The sequence below is a fragment of the Dinoponera quadriceps genome, unplaced genomic scaffold, assembly GCF_001313825.1.
Source record: "Dinoponera quadriceps isolate SergipeBrazil2010 unplaced genomic scaffold, ASM131382v1 scaffold426, whole genome shotgun sequence".
NCBI classification, from domain to species: domain Eukaryota; kingdom Metazoa; phylum Arthropoda; class Insecta; order Hymenoptera; family Formicidae; genus Dinoponera; species Dinoponera quadriceps.
Window position 1 is genome coordinate 958,360 of NW_014554535.1, and position 20,903 is coordinate 979,262.

The 20,903-nt window shown below is 44.3% G+C and overlaps 1 protein-coding gene across 3 annotated transcripts in view; it reads left to right on the forward strand.

Annotated features, from left to right (window-relative positions):
• LOC106751944 (serine/threonine-protein kinase PLK1-like) overlaps positions 1–20,889 on the forward strand; it is a 36,251-nt gene extending 15,362 nt beyond the window's left edge. For 2 of the 3 annotated variants that reach the window (XM_014633250.1, XM_014633251.1), the window contains 7 exons: positions 10,378–10,482; positions 10,556–10,672; positions 14,020–14,234; positions 15,258–15,681; positions 16,235–16,701; positions 17,214–17,347; positions 17,601–20,889. In XM_014633250.1, the coding sequence (XP_014488736.1) occupies positions 10,378–10,482; positions 10,556–10,672; positions 14,020–14,234; positions 15,258–15,681; positions 16,235–16,701; positions 17,214–17,347; positions 17,601–17,944 (1,806 nt within the window). In that variant the 3' untranslated portion in view covers positions 17,945–20,889. Of the gene's footprint in view, positions 1–6,806; positions 6,882–10,377; positions 10,483–10,555; positions 10,673–14,019; positions 14,235–15,257; positions 15,682–16,234; positions 16,702–17,213; positions 17,348–17,600 lie in introns of those variants that run through there. The other variant, XM_014633252.1, reaches the window with a different exon arrangement.
• The last annotated feature ends 14 nt before the right edge of the window (positions 20,890–20,903 follow it).

Sequence of the window (20,903 nt, forward strand, 5' to 3'; positions counted from 1 at the left end):
CGGCATTATTTATTATTATTAAGCCAATCGATACGATAGCGTTTTCTTTTCCGCCCGTTTGTCGATAAGTGCTGGCCTCTTTAACGGAGCGTGTCATTGGCTAATAATTAACGCTTCACGAAATCGCGTTGCGAAACGCAAAGTGCGCACAAATGATGTCAATATCAGGCCGGCAATTGAGCGACTCGCGATATCTTCGGTGCGGCGGGGGAAGATGCGCGCTCTTGACGTATTCTTATCCTGTTTTTGCGCCTTTGATGATTTTTCTCAGCCAAGTCAATTTCACTCTTCGCAGAGTTTATCGGTTTATCGCGCGATTATAGAAGCTGAACTTTTCAAATAATTACGTATATGTACGCAATCGCGAGAAACATACGAGACCGGTGTGTGATGTACGCATGTATGTGTGTGTGTGTGTATGTCCGCATGTCACGATACATTATCGACACATTGCAGCGTCGAACTTTTGCGACGCGTCGCTTTATACGCACAGAATACGCAAAATGTCATTCAAGCAAGTTGCTATGCTATTATGCGGATAATCGATACACGTTGCGAATATAGAAGGACGATAGAACTCGAAGAGGAGGTTAAATCGGACAAGGAAACACGTGGATATGTGCCTCGCTGGTTTTCATGTGCCTTGAGTATGTGTAGGACGGCTAAAAATAGGAGATACGCATTTTTCACATATGTGGTTTGCTCGCATGTTCAGGGGTCCCACGAAGGTGATTTAATTGTGAGCGATTTTTAAAACCTCATATAAGGCTTATGAGAAAATATTTTATAGTTTAAAAGTTATGATATTTAATATATTTTGTAATATTTTATATGTGTATAGTAATTTAATATAATTTAACATATTTAGTACAATTTAACATACTTCTGAACTTAAACTTGAAAAAAAATGTCATGCAAGGATTGAAAATGTTAAAAAATGATGTACATAAAAAATCTATATACCTAGTTGCAAAGCATTAAAACTACAAAATTTTTGTCTAAAATATCGTTTCCTTACACCTCACTATTTCAAAAATATATATTCGCTCACGATTAATTTTATTTAAATATCAAGGAATTGTTTAAACCTCTAAACATGTGAAGAAGCCCGTGAAAAAAAGCATTCTTATTTTCTGCTATTCTGCAGTATATTCAGAGCCACATCAAAATCTGTGGGGCACATATCCACATGTTTACCTGCGAGATTTCGCTTCCTCGAGATCCATTTTTGCGACTGTCGCTTCAAAATTTATGGGGCTCAACGGGAATGGCCTATCGGATTTTCCCCGGAGTTTCTCGAGTCTTAACGCGAGAAGGTTTATAGAACACACAGGAGGACCCGTCGTTCAGGTGTGCTTTTCAAAGCGCACACGACCCACGGTTGGACCTTTTCAACCACGTTGGATTACAATGAGCGATTCTCGTGCACTACCATCTGTGGGATTTCCATAACCCCGAGTTTTCTCCCATTTTTCTATGCACGAATATCTATGAAAGACCGCGATAAAGCGACGAGAGACTCGTTTTTTCCATTATATCCACGTTGCATTCAGCGACTCGTGCGCGCGTTTAATCTGCAACCAGTGACCCACTAAAAAGCGAGGATACACCCTCTCCGTTTAAGTGCTCGTCGCGTACGCGCGTAAATCAGGGTAACTATCCGTTTACCTCGCACTCTTCTTCCGGTTATTCCGCTTGCTTAATCCGTTGAAAAAAGCGACCTGATACCCCGATGTCGCCGGAGAAACCGATGTCTCGGGCTTGAATTTCGTTTGGTCGATACACGATTAGCGTAGCGCCGTGCGTATACCGTGGTTCAGCGTTGAGAAAGTTACTTTTTTCTTTCCTTTTTTTTTTAAGTAACTCGTCACATTACCGTCCTGCACCGTTACTCATTCTGAAAGATCACACATTACCGTTATCGTTACGTCAAGAAATAACGAGTCTTTGCAATTTCCATTAATTTTCTCATCAAGTTTTAAAGGCCTCTTTTTACGATTCACCGTTGCCCATCCCATCTATATCTACATTATCATTATGTATCATTGCGTATCTTATATTATCAGCGCAGTATACGGCAAAAAATACTGTGTTATAAACGGTCCACCCAAATTTTTTTGTTATTTTAATACGGAAAATATGTTAAAAAATATACAAGTATATTAAATTAACATACTTCGTTAACATATAATATACTTGTCTTTTAACATATACACCTTGTTAAAGTAACGCAAAAATCTGGGTTGACCGTTTTGTAACGTAAAATTTGTTATTGTGTAAAAAATTTTGTGTTATAAACAGTCCACTGAAATTTTGTGTTACCTTAACACGGGAAATGTGTTAGAAAGCATACGATATAATATTAAATAAACATATTTACCTTATTAATATATGTTGATAAGATGAGTGTGTTAATATTCATTGACAAGGTGAACATATTAATTTTACATTATATTTGTGTATTTTTATTTTTTCATCACACTCCCCATGTTAAAGTAGCGAAATTTCAGTAGACGCTTTTTAACACAAATTTTATATCGTGGATATATTATTAATATTTTACATATATTTCCTAGAGTGATGGTAAACCATGACGATTACATTCGTTAATCACAAAATTATTACTCGTCACCCAGAAAAAGTAAAATTGTACTAATAACGAAAAAAATAACGCCGTCTCACCAAGCCGTCGCTGAAGGAAAGTGATTTGTAACGGTAACCACATTACAAGTAACACGTTTCTCCCGAAACCTGATTAATTCGACTCGCCATGATCTCAACGACGAGTGCATTTCACGGAAACTCGACCGGACTGATCGAGAAGAGGGGAGAACGCAGAACGCGATTCTAATATATCCTCCGCATCGATCCGCGTTACATCCTCCGAGATTAAAGCGCTCGCAACTGCCCGAGCTCTGACGTAATACACCGCGAAACGCCTGTTTCCTACGTCGAGCTTAACTGGGGTTAAGAGGGCCGCTGTCCTCGCGAATTGTCACGCCGAATTCAGGTTCGTTAGGGAGAGCGTGCGACGGGAAAAAGAAGGGCGACACTCGCGGCACGCGACCGTCGCGTGGGACGTGATCGCCCGGTGGTGGCGGTAACAATTATGTCAGCCGACTATCGGCGACACACGTGTTTCAGTAATGCAGAGAGTGAAACGAATCGATCGTCGGCCGGGAGACGCCGCCGCCGTCACTACCAACGCTGCGGCTGATAAGCTGAAAAGATTAATGAAAGGTCAAGGCCTCGTTAAGAATACTCGACAAAGAGAAGGAGCGTAATGTGCGGTAACGGTTTTCCAAATTTAGACGTCGATTGAGCTAACTAGGAGGGAAACCTCGTTATTACGAGGTCTTCTTCTCTGCCGAACTATTTGCGCCACAAAGTGCTCGGCAGCGGAGCAGCAAAGTGACGTGCGAGCGATATTAGTCTTTCGCGCTGCAAGGATGCCGCAGTCGACGTGTTCACCCTTCATTCACCCTTTGCGGCTCGGAAGCTGCCGTATCGACGCCATCCCGAGCTTTTTATAAAACTCGAAAACCGGACGCCCACGTGACACCTTTCGGCTTTTACTAACTCGCTTTTTTGTTTTTTACTAATTAGCTGATTTAGGTTGGGATTTTGTAGAGAGACGCCGCAGCGGCGTCTTTAAATCGGGTTTTTAGAGAAAACTAGCGGTGAGACTGATTTAAAGAGATCTGGATCTTATTTGTTTATCTATTTATTTATCTCGTCTTTTTTGAGAAAAAGCCCCCTTTATTACATAACACTATTAACAATATAAAAGCAAATTATACGCAAGGAGATAGAAAAAATAAAATACTCGGCAAAAGAGAGAAGAAAGGGAGAAATAAGTAGTAGCAGAAAAAGTATTGTATCTCTAAGTATATCCTATTAGAAATAATAGATCATTAAGGATTCTTCTGTTATGCAGTGACAAGAACTTCAGCATATGCAATATTGGACTCTAATCGTGACAAGTGTATGGCATTGGTCTATCCACAAATAAAAGCTAACATTTCTGTGAAACTTAATCTGGACGCGTTCAACATTAAGAGAGTGACCACTCTGATACGGGGATCAAATCACTGAACCATATTCCAAGTGCGGTCGAGCCGATGTAACAATTTCATAATTTTTAAATCCTTTACCATAACGGAGTACAAAGCCTAATTGTTTGTACGCTTTGGCTGTAATTGCGCGGATATGGTTTATAGGAATTTTGCGAAACTGCCGCGTCTCATCGATTTGTGTAACCGATTGCACGTGACAAGGTAAACGTGTGACCATTAGCGAGCCGATGACGTCAATCACTCACAGCCAGACGTACGTGTCACGTGCCACGAGCTGCATTTATTTGCCGCATCTCTGCGGCGATTCGAACTTTAAGAGCTTCAAGATAATCAGTGAAAATCAACACGGCAGTCGTTAAATCTTACGATAGAACGAGGATTCTTCCGGTGAACGGTGGAATTAACTCGATTCAAGTTACATTTCCTGGAAATGCACCGCGCACGAACGATACTTATTGTTCGTTCCAGAATGAAATAAATTTATTTCTCCAATTATCTCATTAGCGAAGAAAATTGTAACATTTAATCGAGACTTTCTTGAAGAATACAGGAATCTTTTTCTTTAAACAAAGGCGAATCACGATACCGGTGCTTTCTGTTCGCTGCGTTCTCCGGCACTTCGCGCACCACGACAGGAAATTCCGCGACAGACGGACGGACGGACAGACCAGACGCACGGTGAAGCCTGCGTCTCGCCGTCGATTCGAATCGCGTGAACGTTCGCGAGCGCATGCCATTATGTCGATTGCAAAAAGTGAATGGCTCGTGAATGGGATTATTTCTGCGGAATCGAATCGATGACGTACCACCGCCGCATGCCGCGAAAACCGGTCGGCGGCGGTCGCGCAGTGTGTTGCGCGCGCGCACGAGTCTGCCGCCTCGCTTATTTTGCTCCTCGCGAACTGTTACGCGCCGCAACGTAGGTCCTTGAATCTCTTTTACTTAGAAACCCTCATCTTGGAATTTTGTTTATCCCCCACCTATCCCCGTGCTTGGACTCACGCACGGTAGGAAAATCTCACACGGGAATCAACACAACTCTGTTAGTGTAACTGAATTTTCCGTTGCCCGGGGAGTGGATGGAAAACTCGGTTGCACGAACAGAGAGATTCCTGCGGGAAGTCCCTACCGAGTCAATTGCTCTCGGCTGCCTCAATCGAGTTTTAATGCAGCTGAATGTTCACACACGGGAAAAACAATCCTGTTGGTGTAACTGAATTTTCCGTTGCCCCGGGGGAACTGGACGGAAAACTCGGTTGCAGAAACAGAGAGAGATTCCTGTAGGAGATTTCTCTGCTCGATCAATCGCTCTCAGTTGCCTCGACCGAGTTTTAACGCGGCTGAATGTTCATATGAATGTTCTCAGTCGCGGCAACAGGGATGTATTATATATCGTTTCTTACGTGTCACCGAATTTTTATCTGATTCCTATTCAGTCGCGGGAACTAAGTTTTTCTTTCTCCCGCGGACATCCGAATAAATAAGGAAGAATTGTGAAAATCGTACTAATACTTGAGGTATTTTTCAAATCACACAGAAAACACAGTGTAATTCGTTCAAGTTTGTGTCATGTCTTCATCGCTCATTTAGTTTATATATTTTTATACTACTAGATCGCATTTACATTCAATAATTATAAAAGCGATAATGAGGTACGATTTAAATGACAAGTACACATTAGGCAACTTTCCTCTATACAACGAAAAAGTTTTGTGTAAATAGTTGTCCGCTGAAATTCTTGTGTTAACAAGGTTTTAACAAGGTGGACATATTAATTTAACATATACTTGTGTACTTTTTAACATATCCCCGTGTTAAAGTAACGCAAGAATTTCAGTGGACCGTTGCTTACACAAAATTTTTTACTGTGTAAATAATATCCAGACCCTAAATATCGTAAATTTCAAACATACCGAACATTGATATTTATTTCGAGAATCCCAGCTGACATAAAAAGCCTCGTAAAAATGAAAATCGAACCTCCCGTTGCAATCAAGGAAGATCCGTACGTTTGACTTAATCGGTTCTCGTTCGTCGCTCTTGAGAGGCAACGCCTCCTTGTGCGGGTCCGAGAACGAGAAGCGTCGTCGCAGAATCTTGAGAGTCGGACGGTTTCATTTCCTATATTTAATATCACTTCGCGGTACACTCTCGCACTCGCGCTGTACACAGAACGCGAACGCGGACGTCACGTCGAAGAGCCCCCCGAGGGCTCCTTTCGGCGTTCCCGCCGGCGGGGCAAGCAACGAGACTCGCTAAACGGACACGAGATGCGACGGCGAGGGGACTCTTGACAAGTTGACCGCCGGGGAAGTCGAGTGAGGAGTTAACGGATCGCTGTCCTTCCCCGGTTCGCGCGAGACAGAATCCCCGAATCCCCGACATCGGTGCTATCGGGTGTAACGAAGCTCTCGCATATTAATCGACCTCGTCGAGCGCGCGCGCGCGCGCGCGCACGCCGTTGATTAATAATAATAAGTCGATCCGAGTGGCGCGAGCTGTACGAAGTCGCGGCGCATCGCGCCATGAATATCTGACGGCGAGGTAAAAAGAGGGAGATTGCCGAAATCACGGGTGAGCGAAGCCCCCGTCGCGAGCCGGAGACGCCAAACAGTTTTACGACCTTCGATCGATAGAAGGATCGATACCGATAAGACAATGACACACTAAGATTCGGCCTAACAGGTGAACAAATAATAACACTATAAACTTCGGCTTATCTGCAGGTAAAAAGAAGAGAATGAGTTTTCGAAAGCTTCGTGCCTGGGAAAGGATTTGGCTCGAATATTTTTGACAAATGACAAGGTAGGGTAAAAAATACGAATGGAAGCCGGCACGGTTGATGTTGATGCGCAAAAATTAATCTACTCGCACAATAATACCAAATTATCGATGGAATAAAAATTAAGCCAAACGTACATTTTGGTCTTGTAATGGGTTCGTTTCAACGATTAATGAATAATGACGATGATTTTTCAAACACGACCGCTCTTGTACCTGGATTGAGAGGAAGGGTGAGAAATGAAAGACTAAGCGAGGAACTGCCTGTATAATTCTTATTCTTGTTTCAAATTACTTTATAATTCTTTTCCCAGGAGGCTTATAATTATTCTCTCATTAATCAGGCGAGATTGAATTAAAGCGTCGACGTAATCAACTGGTCTAATTTGTGATTTTAATTGAAGAAAAAAGTAAAATGGCCATCGAACTAAGGGCCGTGCGAGAGAAAGCAGTTCCATAGTTAGCGCGCTTTTCTCATCTAGATAAAGAGAGAGAGAGAGAGAGAGGGGGGGGGGGGGNGGAGGGCATTTTGTAAAACGATCGAAATAAAAGCGAAGGAGGCGGTTACCCGATTACACGTAGCGGAAAGAATGAGAATGGTCGGAAGTTCTCTTCGTTTGGCTCTCTTTCTTCGACCACGACCGCGCTAATTCCGACCAGTGCGTGTACGTGCGTGCGTGCGTACGGTCCACCCCGAAGAAGCGAACGCAAAATGGGGACAAGGCTCGGGGTTTTTGTCAACAGTCCATTTAACCGCGCGTGCACAAAGCGCGTGCACGCGCGGGGAATGTATTTTTAGTCACCGCCGCGGCGGTATTTAAAAATAAACGAACCGCTTCGCCATAACCGTACACGGCCTCCTCTCGGTACCGCACCGTGTGTGTTGGCCGATGCACACCAGGTATTCACGACGGGTTATCGCCGAAACATCGTGGGGACCGAGATACCTGCGATACTCGAGCCGCGCGGCCGCTTCGGCGCCCGACTAATTTCGAAGCTTCGCATTTTGTATCAAGTTTTAATCTTTCGATCTTCCGTCTGGCTTCTTTCCCCCGCGTAAATCCAACTGTTTTTGCCAGTTATCACTCGCTGAATGCGGTTATACGTTATATTTTTCAGAAGTATGCTCCTACGTAAATCGGAGATGAGCTTGTATAATTTTGATGTTCCAATAGAGAAAAGTTTGACTGTTGATGGAAATTTGGAATATAAAGCGGATTCCTTTCACTCTTGTTAACCTGTCCTGAAGTAATGATTCAAAGATTGAACAATTTTAAACCATTCGAAAACTATATCTTATTTTATTCACTATATATATATATACGCACACTTAAAGAAAAGATATTTAAAGCATAACAAATACTTAAATTTGCGGTGGATTCTAATAACACATTTACTCGTACTAATATATATGTTTTTGTACTGAAAAAAAAAAGTTTTTTTCCAAATAAGAAAATATACATTTCTTAAAACTCATCGCATAATTATTTTATTTATTTTTAAATCTTTTTGCAGTATATACACAGTGGTATATTATAATGTTGCATAATTTTATTTAAATATAGACGAATTTGGCGATATAATAGTAGAAATTTTAGACGAAGCGTCTCCTTTATTGTGTTATCAACCATTTCGCTTCACTTCACCCACGAAACTAATTCCGGGTTTGTACAATTTTTAACCATTCGTGAAAGTTATCTTACCTATCCTATATTATAGTAACGTCCGGCAAATTTTACGGTAATTTTATCCAAATACGGAAAATCTTCACGATATGCAGAAATTCGGGACTAAGCGAATTTCCGTTCCTCTTATCAGCTTTCTCACTCTGCTTCCCGCGGAGATAATTTCAGTGATTAAAAATCGTTCAGCCTTTCGAAAGTCACCCTATCACGTATGCACTGTACACGTAGTGTCCGACGCGGCAAAGGTTAGTCCGCATTCCGCTTGCCCAATAAATTGGAGGATCACGGCTCTCGGAGTGTTATCGCGAATCCGGACGGATCGACGGGAACGCATTTAGCGCCGAATGTGGGGTACATATGTACGCACGCACGCATGAACGGTCCTTTGGCTCCGCGTCGCGCCGCGTGCGAGGTAATTCCAATCGCGTGACGTTATCGTCGCGACAAGTTACACGTTTTCGTAACACGGCGTGGGATATTTTCGAGCGAGTTATTCTGGCGACGAGCCCGTTCGGACACCCTTTCCCCGCGGTGAGATCGCGCTCGCACGGGATAATCCCCGCATCCGCCCGGGGCCTCGTCGACTCTCGACGACACCGGAAAAGCGATGACCGGTCCCCGTGTTCACGATTCTACGATTCTTTACGATGCAATTTCCAAGCCCTCGTGGGCGAATTCGCCGTCATTTGTCGCGAATGGCGAATGTTGTGTTCCAACGCTGCCAGCGCCGCGCGTTACGAGCTTTGAGTCGCCGTAAATCTGTGAGAATCGCATCTCTCTCTATCTCTCGTCTCGTAGCTTTCCTTCCTTTTGTTTACGAATCGTCGCCTTCGCCGTGAGCGTCGTCTAGAAACCTCCCGCGATCACCAAAAGCCACGAGGTTGTTCTGTAAAAAGCAATTTACCTCGCTTTCTTCCGTCGTTCCTCCGACTGCGGTATGGGCAATAAACGATAATTTCAGAAGATTACTTTAAGACCGAAAGCGCCGGTGGTGAAAACCTTTCACTGCGACGAGGTCTCTCAACGGTTGATCGAGGAGAAATTCCCCGTTGGGAATCTAGCAGAGTCGGATTTGTAAGACTCGGAAGAGGGACGCTTCTTCTTCTTTTTTTTTTTTATTTTCGCCGGGACGAGTCGCAATGTCGTTTCATTAAAGATTTCGACCAAAAAGTCACGCGTCGTTCCACTTACGTTACCATCACGCTCGAAAATAGCGTGAAATCGCCGGGACCGTCAACCAGAGGCAATCTAGCCGCTAAAGGAGTAAAAATTAAGCTGGCTCAGCAATCTCACTTAGAAATTGTGCCAAATTTAGCCAAGAGTGAAAGGTTAAAGAAACCGAAACGCAAGTTGAAAGTAAATCGGACTGAGAGAACTAAGTTATAATATTACGTAAACTTCAATCGAGTGAAATTGAAGGAAAATCGAGCCGGATCAGCGACCCGGTGTTGGAATTGGAAGTATAAAATTTAGTCGACAGTGAAAGATTAACGAAATCGAGATCCAATTGTACGTTGAAGGAGAAAATCGGATAGGTAGAACAGATTCTCAGAATTGTGTAAATTTCGTTGAATAAATTTTTTAGTCGAACGGAATTGAAGAAAAATCGCATCAGATCAACAATCTGACGTAGGAATTAAGGTTACAAAATTTCATCAACGGTGAAATATTAACAAAACTAAAACATAATCGTACGTATGTATGATATACGTCCGATTCGCGATATACAATCGCGAAATTGAGTTCGTTTAATCAAATTCTAATCGTTTCGACCGATCTTTTTTTTATAACGTATATAACCATCGACATGAACGGTTTGTTTCCTTATTCTCCAGGGCGGCTTCGCGAGAGTTTACCTGATGACCGACGTTAATAATGGGAATCAGTACGCGTGCAAGATCATCCCGAAGAATCGCATGCAGAAGATCCACATGCAGAAGGTGAGGTATATTTGTTTTATCAAACGTCCGCTTGTTTTTTGCCGAAACGTTACGTCCACTTTGTTCTTCCTAGATCGCGCGTGAGATCATGATCCACAAAGAGCTGAATCACGTGAACGTCGTTCAGATGCATCACTACTTCGAGGACAACCTGAACGTGTACATGCTCCTAGAGGCCTGTCCGCGTAAGGTATCGTGCGTCTCTCACTTACCTGGCCAGTTATCATCTCTTACGACACGTTCTGCCCGTTCGGGGAAAAATCCCGTGTCTCTGCCTTCCGCTTTCGTAGCAACGATACCAGCTGCGCGCGAGGCGGAAATTCAACGGACTCCTCCATTGTGTTACGTCTTGCTTCATTCCTTTTGAAATTCTTCGCTTGTTATCTCTAATTGTTTACCCGTTTATTCGTTTAATTGCTTATTGTTACCTCCGAAGTGGATACGTTGTTCCTCCACACTCATAAATGAATGCATAAAGGATACACGGAAAGAAAAGCGCTGTTGTATCAATGGAATTGATTATAATTGGAATAGATCTCCTTGATTCACCAGCAGTCGTTATTGAAACTAACACACTATATATTCTTTTAAGTAACTCGAATATTAGTTTCAACGAAATTGCCGTTGAATCGGGAAAATTTATTCCAATTGTAGCGCTATTGATCCACGGAGGAAACAAATTTCGCTAGAACGGCAAATTATTTGCTGATAGAGTGACAGCAGGAAGATTCATTAAGAATATTAATTGCCATTTGCCGGATACATGGACGGCGAAACAATTTGGTCGTGCCAATTAAATTTGATCGTCGTCGCAACGGCGTTTTACTACAATAGCAAAATTAATTCTTCCGCGTGACAAATCTTTCTGATGTATTAACAACTATATTAACAAACAATTTGCCGTTCCAGCAAAACCTTTCTTCCCCATGCTCGTTCTATTGATACGAAAGCATCTTTCTCCGTGTGGTCGACCTACCTGCGCCATAAAAACCGAATAAGAAATTAGATAAAGGACGTCAGATAACGCAAACTCTAGAAAGACGTTTAAATTAAGCGGAGTGTCTTTCAGACGTCTTGCAGAAGTTTATACAATCCGGGATACTTCAGTATGCTCCGAAGAAAAATATCAGTACGCTGGAAACGCGCCGACCATAACGATAAAACACAGACGGAAAATTTAACATTTGGTGGGGCAGTGTACAACCCCCCGACGTCCGTTCTAGGGTAGACTTGAAATCATCCCGCGGTATAGCGAAGCGGTTTCCGTACTTGATTTTTCGCCATGTTGCGCGCGTCCTCAACATTCCGATAAGTCATTCCCATAAGCCGTTCGCATTCGAGTCGCGCGCACCAAGTCCGTATCCCGTCGTATAACACCTGCGTGATCTAAATCGTCGCGGTTGAAATTGCATTGTACACGCCGTGTGCGAGAAACAATTATAAGCCCATCGCGCGCGTCTACCTGTCCGTCCGTCCGTTCGCGTCCTGCGCGGTCAAACACGGCCGCGTATTTCCATCTCGTCGGAAAGGAGAGCGGCACTTGCACTCTTCATGGCTGATCCGCCGACCTGTTTGTACCGTTACGATGCGACGAAGCATCAACTAATCGCCTGATTATCCTCGCTCTTCCTCGCTCGGCCAGCTTCGCAACCGAGGCGAGTCTCTCATTTCTGCCCGCGGCTCGATCATCGTCCGAGGATCATCGGCAATTCACTCGCACGACGGAAGTTATCAGTTAATTTTTCATTTCCACCTGTCCTACTGAAGATGCAAACTTTTCCTTTATTGATAGAGCGAAGTTCAGAGCCGTTGCTGTTGCGGCGTAGGTGATAATAATGAATACGTAACGAGAACGAAGACACGCGTAAGGCCGTGACTCCGAGAAGAATCGCGCAAGGAAGAAAGACCTCACGGTGAATAGCATCCCGCAAAAGGGATGAAAACAACACGACCTTTCGGAGGATCCGAGCGCCGAATTCGAGCCGACCATTTCCTCGCCAGGAAACGCTTTCTTTTCGGTCGTTTGCTCCCTTTTCAAAAGAGCCACAGGTGGCCCTTCCGCGGCTCGCTGCAGCGTAGAGTCGCTTTTGTGAGATTTTTCTGTCGCGTATACCGTCGAGCTTATAAACTGAAATTTGTTGCAACACCTGCGAAAGATACGGACGCGGCGATGGTGTAAACATAAAGTACGAACGCGCGGGAGAAAACCCCATCCGAGACGTGAACGCGCAAGGTTGAGAGAGTTATTTTCTTAAAGTCGTTGCCGCGACTTATTGTCCATCGGATAGAAGCAATTCGTTTTTATCGTTGCCATTTTATTGATTTTAAACAATAATTCTTTGCACCGTTATTCTTCCAGGAGGAAGCAACAAGTCCTTACAATTTTTTCCGTTATTTTTGTCATTAAGTTTTGAAGATCTTTCCTTTATAATTCGTCATTGCCTATCCTATGTGCATTATTATTATATTATTAGTTTTTTATATATTTTTTATATATTTTACGTGTATTTTACACGGATTAAATGTACCGATAGAATCGCTCAACAGCACCGTAATTAAAACAAATCTTTGATTTGGTAGCAATGTTATTTGAACTAATACATCACATACGTTGTTTCACTGACTCAAGTATTAATTTCAACGATGTTGCTTGCCGAAGCAAGAAGATTTACTCCAATCACGGCGCAGTTGATCGATTCACAGCAGGATTCTCTCCGTGTGAACAATGAAAATGAAGTTTATATCTGTTACCGTTAACCAAAAAAAAGAAATCTGGTTGTATTGCCGTTACCGTTACCAACGAAAAATAATCGCATCGTCATCGTTGCTGAAAAAGAGTACCTTATAACGGTAACTTAGGTTTGTATTAATAGTCGTTACTTTTCTCATGTGAAATACTCAGAGTTGAGTTTAAAGGTAGATGTGAATTTTTTTTTTTTCAGAGAAATCGTGACTGCAAATATAATACTACATAATATTACATATTACTGAATCGAAAAACTCGAATCTAGTGCCAAATTCAGATCTGATTATCTCGCATGAGAGAAATTTTAAGCAACGACTATTAATATGGGCGTATACTCAGATCTAAATAACTTACGCGAGACTTTAAATAATGTCTATTACCTTAGTAAGTCACAAATGACGCATTATTTCCCAACCTTGCGGAACGTGAAAATAAAGTCTGTGTTGATAGTTATTAGTTGAAACTTGCCTCAGGTGAGATGTTCAGATGTAAATTTAGAGTTAGATCGAATTTCTCTCACTAAATTGTGCGCTTACAGAAATGTAATGTACCGCATATATTATATGATTCAAGTAAAGAACTCAAATCTAACTCTAAATTCATAGCTGAGTATCTCACGTGTAACAAGTCTCAAGTAACGACTATTAATACCCCATCATCTTGACACTCGTTATTCCTCACATCCGGAGTCCGTTGAAAGGGCTCGTCGAACGTGTCGCTGTAATGCGGCGAAGCGGTCAACCATCCCCGATACAAAAGCGATCGTTCATTCTCTGTCTCTTCTTCGCCAGAGCTTGATGCACGTGCTGAAGTACCGTGGCAAAGTCACGGAACCGGAAGCGCGTTACTACATGAAGCAAATGGTGACAGGCGTGGCGTACATCCACTCGCAGAAAGTCGTCCACCGGGACCTGAAGCCGGGCAACATGTTCCTGTCGGATCGGATGATCGTCAAGATCGGCGACTTTGGACTGGCGACCAGGCCCGACGGCCAACGTAGGCGAGTGTAAGGCCCGTTAATTTGTGACACCGCGGGGATCAAGCCTCGTGTTCCCCGTTCATTAAGAATACATCCGTTACATTTACAAGTAACGACAGAGCTTGTAAAAAAAGTTTAAAAAAAGAAACAAGAAACACAGTCAGTGTACAGTCAGAGGAGGAAAAATTGCGATACTTCGATGAAACTCAGAATGCATCCAGTAGAAAAACCCTCCCTCCCTCCCTCTCTCTCTCTCTCTCTCTCTCTTTCTCTCTTTGATGAATTGTTAACGAAAGTTTATAAAAAATTCACGATAAACACGGCCGCGAGCCGGAAGCCAAATCCAACAACTTCTCCTCCTGTCGGATGCCAGATGACTTTTGAAATTCATCGGGACAAAAGTGTCGCAACTTTCTAAATCTCTTCGAGTGAGATCTCACACAATGACAAGTCCGGGGCTCGATTCGAATTCGAGCGAGCTTCTCACTCGTACAGAATGAATTCCTCTATTTCTGAATCATCGGACGAATACTTTTACTCGAAATTGAAGAGTGAATCTGATGTACTCCACCATCATCGGGATATATTCACACCTCGTCATCGTATTCATATTCGTCAACGCTCACGTTCACTCGGATCGATTGAAACGTCCGCGCGTATGGAGTCGGAATCCACTCGGAGTTCGAGACATTCACTCTTCACGATTCCGAGTGGCGGTATTTTCACTATCGCTTCGCTCGTTGTCGGTGAGACGCCGCTCCGAGAAATTCAGAGATAATCTTCCTCCCACCGGGACCCCGGGCTTAACGGGACCGGGGAAATAATTGTACATCCGCCTGACTCCTTCTTGGTATCCTCCGTTCTCGTTAACTGTACCCGTTAATTTAACTTTACCCTCGTCGACGAAAATGAACACACACAAACATCGCGCATCGGGATCCCCTTTTTTCCGGCGCCCCGATGACGATTGTTAGGCGCGGCCGACGGATGTACGCTCGTCTAAACACAAACGGCGGCGCATCGACTGCAGTGTCGTTTGCGTATTCGCAGGACGATATGCGGCACGCCGAACTACATCGCCCCGGAAGTGCTGTACAAGCAGGCGTACAGCTACGAGGCGGATGTTTGGGCGTTGGGCTGCATACTTTATGCCCTGCTGGTGGGGCAGCCGCCGTTCGACACCGCCACGCTCAAGGAGACTTACGCGAGGATCTGCAACAATCATTACCGCGAGGTGGACGACAGTATCGCGAGCAGGAGCGGCCAGGATCTGATCAGGTGGCTGCTGCAATCCAATCCCGAGCTGAGACCGAGCCTGGAGAGAGTGAAGGAGCACGCTTACCTCACCAAGGAATACGTGCCGGCGGCCTTGCCCCACACTTGCTGCTACCGGATGCCACCGACGTCGATCATCGAGCCATCCTCGGTCTCGACGGTCGCCAGGGGCCAGCCAGAGGCCACCAAAACGCAGCAGGTGAGCGACCCCCGATAAGTCGTTTAGTCGTTGATGCTTCACATGGAAAAATAATCCAGGGTAGAAAGAATTCATTCCCAGAGTTTCGCAAAAATCAAGTCGGATCGACAATCGAGAAATTTGAATCGCAAAATTCAGTCAACGGCAATCAACAGTGGAAGATTAACGAAACTGATGCATGATATGTATGACGTATAGATGTTTTTTCAATCACCATAAGATTGATTTAACCGCACGATGCGAATAATTCTGCCTGTGATGGAAGCTCAGATAAATCATTGAACTGAATTTTCAGCTTGTTTTACACAAACAGGAGATTCAATGGAAATTTTGGCGCGAGAGAGGCGGGACAGTTTGTTCGCAAATTATTAGGTCTTAGTATTAAAGATTGTACCTGCATTTTGATTGAAAAACGAAACGAACTTCTGCAGCGGATAGTTTACAATCCCGGGTTCGTCTCGCTCGACTCGAACTGTTCCGACGAATCCTTTTTTGCAGCGCACCATCCGACCGGAAAGTATTTTCACCAATTTTCGCGCCGAATTGTTGACAGGTATGGCAGCAGAGTCTCGTTCATCCTGACGCGCCCAACATACCGCGTTATCAGCAGCAATCGCTACAAGCGCAACAGCAACAGCAATTCCCGCAGCAACATTTTCTCAATCGCTCGCAGAAGAGTCTGCAGAAGGAGTCCAAGGTTTCCAGCTGGCTCGTGAGGAAGTTGCCGAAGCTGCCGCGATTCCGGCAACGGCTCAGCAGCGTGCTCTGTCCGGATCACAAGAAGGTCGGCCTCGTGGCGCAAAGTGTGCAAATGCATCGCGCTCTGGAGACCTGCGTGACGGAGATGAAGCGCAACAACACGTGCAACCCGCCAACTGTGGAAGACGACATCGTGCCGCTTTTCGTCACCAAGTGGATCGACTACTCGAACAAGTACGGGCTGGGCTTCCAATTGTCCGACAAGTCAGTCGGTGTTCTCTTCAATGACAACACGAAGATCAGTTACACTCACGATAGAAGGTGAGTCTCGAGAAACTGCGTTGCAACGAACTGAATCGGAAATCATTCTCGTTGTTCCTCCAGTCATTTTCAGGGAATAAACTCATCTCGTGTCGGTTTGATAAAAGTTATTAATCGGTGAGGCTGCATTTCCCGCAATATGATGAGTGAATTTAGATATTGCTGTACTAATTAATTTAGCAACTGGGGGTTAAGGGTTTTCCAGGGGAATTAAAATTTATAATAATTTTTCTGGAACTCAAGGATATATTCAAATGTATAACTACATATATATATTATAATTAAAAAAATGTTTTAAATTAAAAATTTAATTCTCCCACAATGATATAATCAATACTGACAATATTAATGTTAAAAAATCGTCCTATAACACATGTATGTCCGTGCTTTGGTTCCTCACAGCCCGACATATTCTTCAGCATCCCTCAAGAGTTTATTTTCAATTGAATCCCGCTCGATCAACGGGAGAATAATCTCTTTGGCGTTACAATAGTTCAAATTTCGTTTTGCAGAAGAGTGGAGTACATGACGACCGACGACGAGGTGACGCGGTACCACAGAGAAAAGGACATCCCGTTGGCGCTGCAGAAGAAGCTCGAGTTGCTCCGTCACTTCACCGCGTACATGGACGACTTTCTCACAGAAGGTGAGCTTCCACCGCGAGCCTTCCTCTTTTATTCCGCAATTTCATGATACGCACGACAGAGAAGTGAAGAGAAATACAAATTCGTTAAGCAGAGTCGGAGACTCGTCGTCTTTGGCTCATTTCTCTCTCGGCTGTTCTACGCCCGAATAAAAGGCGACAATGAAAGCGTGACGCAATTACTCAGGCCGTGATAGCGACACGATATGAGACGAGTAACACGAACATATGCGTGTTCGCGTGCCTTGTGTTGTAGGTGGTGAGCTGAAAAAATACCGGGCGCCGCCGCGACAGTCGAAAAACGCTTGCGTGCCGCGAATGAGACGGTGGCTGCGTACGGACAAGGCCATCGTGATGGAGCTAACGGTACCTCTGCTGCAAGTGAACTTCTTCGTCGACCACACGAAGATGGTGGTGTCGCAGGAGTCGCCGGGTAGGGGATACCTGATCACTTACATCGACACTGGCCGGCACGCGTCCTCTTATTGGCTGAACGATCTGCGTGACCTCGGCTGCACCCCGGACCTCTACGAGCGGCTGTACTACGTCTGCAAAGTGACGCGCGAGTTCGCCGAGCTAGACAACAACACGATCGCCTGACCGCCGGTGAATTCCCGCGGAACGCGCCATTCCCTCCGACGCTGAAAACCGAAGGAAGGAGAAAGACGGCCGGACGGTATCATCTCTCGCAGATATATCTGATTTCGAGCTCTCATCCGGGCGACCTCTTCCCGCTCGGATTCCGACGGTTGTACAATTCCCCGAGGAGTAATCGTCGGCCATTACGGAACGTAACTATTACGAGACGAGGAGGAAATGACAGAAAGAGAGAGAGAGAGAGAGAAAAAAGAAGCATTCGGACCCCCCCGGTTCAGCGGAGTTGCAGTAGCCGCGGCGGCGCGTCACGGTACATACCGTTACGCGCATTTCTCGGGAGAGAGGTCGTAAATAAGAACACGTCACGCGTTTGCCCGAGAAGGCGTGTCACACACGCGAAAAGAGCCGCTGCGAGCGCTTCCGTTGGGATTAACGAGCTTGTGTGTTGTTGTTCTCGCGAAAGAAGTCAGAGGGCACCGGCCGGCCGCCGCCGAAATAGCATTTGCGAACGGGGAGAGCCGAAAGCCGACGCGCTTATTTCTACGCACACCGTCGGCGACCCGTCGCGCGGAAATTCGCGGATTTTCATTTCAACGGAGACTCCTCTTACTCCTCGTGCAAGAGTAACTCGAGGAATCCGCCGAGATGTCGAGAGATCAATGCGAACGTCGTGGTCGATTAGAGACGAAAGAATCGATAAGATAGAATCAGTCTGTTCTTTCTAGCTGAACTGGCTGCGCTGATTCACGACGTGTACGTACGCATTGGAGTACGTATGAAGCGTACGTACGAGACTCTCGTGCTTCGGTGTGTGCGCGTAAATTTCTTGAACCAGTGCGACCAGCCCCAACTGAAAAGAACGGGCCGGGATAAATCGCGTTCGGTGACGCTTTTCATCGGTAAGGAATGTGAGCCGGGTATCGCGAGTACGAGTGTCGACAACATTGTTACTACCTCCATTAAATAGGTAGGCACAGTCGCTAATGTATTTATTTCGTCGTGGCGCAGATCTCTCTAGTTCAGTGCCTATATCGAGTAAGTAAGATCGACACATTCGGTAGATTAGTTTCCGTCGGGCGTTAAATCGAGTGTTCGATCATCCGACAGTTTTATTACATTCGATCGCGTGTTACTTTGCGCGCACAAAGTCCTATCGTTCGAAACGATGAACATTTTTCACGTACAAAAATATATATGCCCCGCTGAATAAACACGATGTTAACGAAATCCAAGCTCCATTGTCCCACGATTCGTTGTTAAGACACCGTGTTGCCTGTAAACCTTCGATTATATCCGGGAGAGAGAGAGAGAGACAGAAAGAGTCTTTGAATCTCGTAGGGAGTAAGAAAACGCGACCAACACGAAACAAAAAAAAAACATGAATCTAATAATATATCCGAAGGAAGTTTCGATTCTTCGCACGTTCTCCGATCTCTCGAGGTGTTCTTCGGACTATTTGTTGTTGTTCGTGAGGGAGATAGAGAGAAAAGGGAAAGCAAGATATTTGTGATACTTGTAAGATTGTTACTGAAACTGGATCTGACGCGATCTGGAAATGTATGTGTGTATGTGTGTATGTGTGTGTGCGCGCGAAGAGTCGTCGAAACGCGTCTGTCGGTAGTGCGCGTGAAAGCGGATGTAGCGTGTCCTGTGTCTACCGTGTGTTGTTTCTCACAGACCAATTTTTTTAGGATTTTCCCGGCCGATTTTTGGTTTCGTCTAATGTGATATGTGTGCGTCATATATATATACATATATATATATACACACATTCTATCATAAATATGAACGTGAGAATTCGTCGTCGCGCGGTCTTTTGATAGGGTTCGTCGTCGAGTACTTAAAAACCGGCCACGGCAACGCCTCACTGTGTTGCTGCGGTGTGCGAGAGTTGCAGGAAGGCCCGGCAAAGAAGGAAGAAAAGAGAGGAAAACGAAGAAAAATTTTTAGCAATCCTAGTCACGCTCCTTTTTCACGTATCTAGATTTAAGAGCGACGAGTGTCTCACTGCCATCGTTGTTAACGCCGTAGTAACGCGTTGCTAATACTGTGTATCTCCAGGCTGTTACGTTTGTAGTTGATAGCACTATTTATTAGTTGCGTTTACGCGCACGCGTCTACACACTTGTTGAGAGTTCATCGTGCGTTGTTTACTTGTTGCTGCGGTGGCGCGCGAACGCTTCTTTTAGCTGTCGACGTCGTCGTCGATGGGATTCGCGAGCCGCGTCGCCCGTCGGGAATTCCCGCCTCGACCCCTCCCCCCTTCCCCCTATGCATTTTTCAGGGAGCGATGCGACGCGTCTCGTTAGAAGTTCTACTTCCTGTTATCGTGTATATTAACGCCAATATTATAGTTATCGCTAGCTCTATTATTATTGTTATTACTCTATTACTATATATTATCATATATAATTATTAATATTATTATAATAATTATATATATATATTATACATGAATATATTGCTGCTATCGCTATTGACACGTAACTGACGATACTATTGTCACGACAGTGATTGCAATTATCTTTAGTACAAGTATTAATTATTCATTAGCAGTAATGGCAATTATTACGATTAGCATCGCGCGTTTGGGCGCACTCGTATACATTACACGAAGCAATCCGCTGCATCGCGTCCGAAGACTACCGTCACGATCACCGAGTGCAGTGATATTATTATTATTATTATTATATTTTATTTTTTATCGGAATTTTATATCGCATTTCACGATTGTGCGCGCGCGTTTCATACAACGAGGCAGCGATTAACACTAAGGATCTCAGATATTTTCCGCTTTGTTTGTCTTCCACGAAGGAGGAATAAAGCGTTAGATTCGAAGCAATATAGGCGCTGTTTCAATTATGACGAAGAGAGCGCATCGTGTAAGTTAGAGGGAGAAGAGTGTCGTTAGCGAGACATTGAATAAAAACTACATTTTTCATAAAGTACCACAGGTGTGTGT